Source organism: Empidonax traillii, unplaced genomic scaffold (genome assembly GCF_003031625.1).
Source record: "Empidonax traillii isolate 1590-97213 ecotype Southwest subspecies unplaced genomic scaffold, ASM303162v1 scaffold624:size695616, whole genome shotgun sequence".
Classification (NCBI taxonomy): Eukaryota; Metazoa; Chordata; class Aves; order Passeriformes; family Tyrannidae; genus Empidonax; species Empidonax traillii.
Genome location: NW_020955817.1, coordinates 1 through 5,096, shown reverse-complemented (window position 1 = coordinate 5,096; position 5,096 = coordinate 1). Strand labels below are relative to the sequence as shown.

Here is a 5,096-nt window from a genome sequence, read left to right as displayed (position 1 = left end):
AGCGGTTCCCTGTGCCCGGACAGGTACCTGCTCCAGGAGTCCTGCCGGGAGGCTGCGCTTGTTGGTGGCCGCCGCCTTCTGAAGGAGCTTCTTGGCTTCCTCCATCCTGCCTTTGGTCACCAGCCACCGAGCTGACTCTGGGAGCACCCTGCCGAGGAGGGGAGCTCAGCACACGCTGCTCTGACCCGCCGAGCTCCCCCACAGCCCTTTGTCACCACACCCGCAAACAGTGGGCATGCCATGGGAGGGATGGGCCTAAATGCCCTACCTTTGGGCTCCAAAGGCCCACATCTGATGACCTGAAGCAAAGCAGCTGCTGCTCTCAGCAGCCCAGTGTCCCAGGGAGCTGTGCTGAGCTCTGCAGAAGCTCCTCCAGCATCTGCACTGTGATGGGAAAGACCCATCCTGGTGCTGAGCTGCTGCTGCCTCCTCACTCCCACCCCTACCCTGCTGTTGTGTCTTACAGATGCTCTGCCCAACTCCTGCTTACCAGACGTAGAAGAAAAGAGCAAACAGAGGAGCGGATCCTGCAATCTCCAGCAGCCTCCAGTTGCGGATTCCGTAGCTCAGCCCAGCCACCATCATCTGTCCGATGGCAAAAGCAGTGTGAGCAATAAGGACTGACTTTGGCCGGAAGGAGATTCCAACCCATTCTGTGGCTGCAAAGAAGAACAAAACTTCGGGGTCACCCCTTCCAAAACATGTCAAGCTCTTTTTTGTTATTGTATCTTGTGAGGCCACCAAATGCTGCCTCAGGGCAAGGGCATCCTACTCACCCAGGGACACCACAGTAATCATAATTCCTGACACTGCAGCCCCCACGACACACCTGATGGCCATGTAGACATAAAAATGGGGCACAAAGGCAACTGCTAGACCAAACACGCCCTGGAGGAGCACGCAGATAAGAAAGACTGGCCGGCGGCCGATCCTGTGGGAGAAGAGAGAAGATGCAGTTGGTATCTGGAGAAACTCCATGGGGATAGGAAAGATCCCAGGTGGAATACTAAGTGATTTGAAAACCAGAGGAGATTTTACATCCCTGTGTATATAGCTGTATATCCCTATACAGCCCAAGAAATAATGTGCACAAAAAACAGCGTCTCCACTTTTGAGCTGTCGCTCAAAGGCTGAGACATCAGTTGGGGCTGGACTTGTGAGTCCTGGAGGACCTCCCCTCAAGGCTCTGTCTGCACCTCTCTCTTTTCAACCATCAGACATCTACAGACACGTCAGGTGGCCCCAGATGCCCTTACTCAGTCAAGGGGACTGAGTCTGTGGAGGGAGTATTTCATGACCAGTGCGAGGACAGCCTGGCCCCTCAGCTGGGCTGTCCCTGAGTGCTGGGCGATGACTCTGGGAAGGTGACCGTGTTTCCTCACCTGTCACTTAGCATCCCAAAGAACATGGCTCCCACGAGAAGCCCAGCCATGTAGATGGACTGGGAGATGTCGTTCAGGACCGTCCTGTCACACACCAGGTCAAACTGGAGGAGGGAAACACAGATGCTGTTGCTTTCGACAGACCCCAGCTGCTTTCTGAGGATCAGAGTTGTAGCAGCTCCACTTCCCTGGATGCAAAGGCAGGACGGGGTAGAAGGAGGAGGAGAGGAGGAGAGCTGTGTTTTCTTTGGTAAAGGAGGACCAGCGTAGGAATGGGAAGGGATGCAGCAGCTGCTGACAATCCTACAGAGAAACTGCCTGTGAAATGGGCATGGTGCTCCAGGGACACCAAAGAGCACTTGCCAGAGCCTAGACTCTCTCCTCTGGCTGCAGCTCAGAGTAAAGTACTTGAGAGAAAGTGCTGGAGCTGGGAGGTAAAAAAGGAGGGAGAGAGGGGGGAAAGGATGGAGGAATGAGGCAAAGTGAGAGAGGAACAGAGGTCTGGAAAGGGAGAATCAGAGAATAATTCAGATTGGAAAAGACCTCCAAGATCATTGAGTTCACCCTTTGACTGATCACCCCCTTGTCAGCTAGAAGGTGGGGGGTGAATCAGGATGGAGAAGTTGGGAATGCTGACAGACAAAGCCTTTCCTCAACTGCATAGCCCATGGAACGTCTTGTTGCAGCCCTGAAAGACTCTGGAGGCCCCAGAAATATCAATGACAAATCACTGGAAGGTAAAGGTCTTTCACAGAGAAGGTGATGTGAGTAGAGCCAGGCTGAAGAATAGGAGAAACTGTGGCAGGGACACTCAAAAGGTCCCTCCTGGCAGGATCGTAGGCTAAAGGGTCTGGATAGTGGAAAGGGAAGAGATGGTGGGCAGAGCTTGTGCTGGACTCACACTCCCATTGTGCCCTCCCTGGGCATCTACATCACAGTCTTCCTGAAACAACCTCCCAAGGATTACAACTGTGATGGAGGCAAAATCCTCCAGTGCCTGGTAAATCTCAGCCTGACGGCACCACAGCTGGCATTGTCTGATCAAACCACAGGACAGGACATACCCATCCCTTCCCTTCCACGTCCCCCATCACCTCAAAAAAGGGTTACAGACCTCGGTCAGCAGGGAGGGTGGCTCTGCTGAGGGGTACACCCAGCCACTGCTGCACTTCTGCGTGGCGTTCAGGCCATATGTCAGGATGGAGTCCAGGTCCCAGTCCACTGGGGAGTACATGGAGCACTGCTCGTACTGCCCGTCCGCATCCCGGGGCAGGGTGAGGTTCAGCTGCTCTTCCTGCGTCAGGTTGGGGCCGACAGTGAGGATCCAGCTGGTGTCACAGTGGTGGGGAACCTCCACAACCATGAACACTTGGCCAATCATTTGGAAAGGATTAAGAAGGAGCGGGAGGGAGAGCAACAGTATCAGCAGTTTCTGGTATAGCCCAAACTCCCCCAGAGCACTTATGACATCTCCGAACTCAGCCATGGTGATTACTTCTGTGGCCAGGCTGTGCTGGTGCATGTGGCTTAAATAGGCAAATATTAATGTTTAAACTATGTCAGCACTAAACCCCTAATCCAGTGTGATAAAACGAGCACCTGTACCAGCATGTTCATCATTATGAAGATACGGTGCTGTCCTCCAGGGCGTACTTTGTCACCAGCCATTCCCTCCCTGTTCTCGGGAGCAGAACAAAGAGCACTGCCACTCTTGGAGATGATAGCATGGCAACAGCTTGTCTTTTTCCAGCCTGGAATGTCTCACAAGGCGTCCTGAAAGCAACTGTGCTGCAGTGCAAGGTTTTTTGTCTGAGACATGAAGTTGCGACCCTACAAACGAGGGGTAGTTTTTCTGCGTGGGGTGAAACAAAAGGAGTGAATTTACTGCTCCCATTCATGGCTGTATAACCCATCCTGGAGACTATAGGAAAGGGAAGCAGAAAATCACTTCTCCTCTGGACCAGGGAATATGGCTGGTAGTCAAGTAGACTTGGTCTTGACAGCTGTGTCCCAAGCTGTCTGTTTTAATTTGCCCCATGTAGAAACCCTGGGTAGTCATAAAACCAGATCTAAACTGCCGTGTCTTGGGGAGAATCCTAAAATAGATTTGGCTCAGAGAGCACCCTCAGGGAAAACAGCACGTTACACACACAGACATACAGAGCACACAGGATCTGGGAAACAACACCAGCTTGGCTTTGCCCAAGGTTCTGATGTCACTCGAAAAGCAGATTGACCTGATTTCTGCTGCGCATCTGAGTCCCTTCCTGGGCAAACTCCCTGAGTGGTTTGTGTCTTTATTCCTGCAGACTGGATAGCTGGATTGCACTCAGTGTATGGAATTTGGTGTTTACTTTGGAAAGCTCTCCTGGCTGCTTTCACCAGAGTGATAAGGACAGGTCACTGACTTGCTCACTTCAAGTCTCCTCTCAAATTCTTTGTCCTTCCCCCTCAATGCAGACAGGATGCATGAGCCTCCAGCAAAGTTACTGAGGGGTCACACGAGCCTGGATTGGTGTTCCATGAGTGGGAATGGCATCGTTGTGCTGATTGCTTATGGAAGTGGGAAGAGGGGTAAAATGCTTGATTTTTAAGCATGACCTCTCACCAGGAGAGGGGGAGTGAGGTCATACTGGTTAGTGCTACTAGTAAAGGAAGAGAAGAGTAAATGCTGCTTATGGGGTTGTGTAAATTCACAGCAGTGGTATTTGTGCATCATCTGCACATACTATACACCACACTGTTATGTGTGGCTCATGGTGTCCCCTCCCATTCCTCTGCCACCAGCACCTCATGTGTCAAAGAGGTCAGATTTTGCCTATAAAAACTCCTTGAGGGTGATCCAGACCTGACTGCAGTCTCGTGCTAATGCAGATGTGACTCCTTAAGGCTGTTCTTCCCAACATCACCAGTCAGGCACTTCTGAACCCCTGGGACAGCTTCAACCCCTTGTAAACTCTGTCACCCTCAGGTGTCATTTCTCATAGAAAGACACTGTTCCTGTCATCTGGGGCCAAGAGGGTCAATGCCTACATGGTGGAGATCTCTCAGGGACAAAAGTTGGAGCAGCCCTGCAAACCTCTGCTTCCTGGAGCCCCACTGATAAGGACTCTGTGCTTATTTCTCTATGTTCAGCAGTTTTGCTCGTGTGCATTACTAAGGCTTGCAAAGCCTCTTGAAAATGGAGAAGCCTCTGCCAGAGGAACCACGAGAAACCCACAAGTCTCAGGGAAAACCTGGGATGGGAAGCTGGAAAACCTGTATATCCATGTCAAGGACTAGGGAAAGGGAGGGGGACCGTCCAAGGAAGTAGTTCAGAAAGAGAAACCACTGCGTGGGGAGGAAGCCTGGTGCAGGCAGTAGGGCATTGATGCACTAATTCATGGACTTTTCCCTTTCACAGCTCTGACCATCAGGAGTGACTGTAGCTGGAGACCCATTTGGACACCTATATTGGGGTGAATTCTGGCCAGAATGGATTCATACCCACCACCTGTGATGCTCCTGCATTTTCTCCTCTTCCTCTTAGGGCTGGCAGGGAGAGAACAGGTTTATGGGTGTCACCTGGCAGTGACAGCTTGGTCTGGGCATCACTCTGAGCATCTTTTGCACAGGTAACAGGGCCACCCACTTCCCACTGCTCCAGTGGAAGGTGCTTGATCTCTGCAAACCTCTCCATCTCTAAGCACAGCTTGACCAGGTTTCAGGCAGGGC

The 5,096-nt window shown here is 51.9% G+C and overlaps 1 protein-coding gene across 1 annotated transcript in view; it reads right to left on the bottom strand.

The window, feature by feature from the left end:
• The window catches only part of LOC114065143 (solute carrier family 22 member 13-like), a 5,704-nt gene extending 2,730 nt beyond the window's left edge, over positions 1–2,974 (bottom strand). The window contains exons 1-5 of the mRNA XM_027898809.1: positions 2,497–2,974; positions 1,383–1,486; positions 777–931; positions 491–659; positions 28–148 (exon numbers count right to left, since the gene is read on the bottom strand). Coding sequence (XP_027754610.1) covers positions 28–148; positions 491–659; positions 777–931; positions 1,383–1,486; positions 2,497–2,904 — 957 coding nt within the window. The 5' untranslated portion in view covers positions 2,905–2,974. The remainder of the gene's footprint in view (positions 1–27; positions 149–490; positions 660–776; positions 932–1,382; positions 1,487–2,496) is intronic.
• Between the last annotated feature and the right edge of the window lie 2,122 nt (positions 2,975–5,096).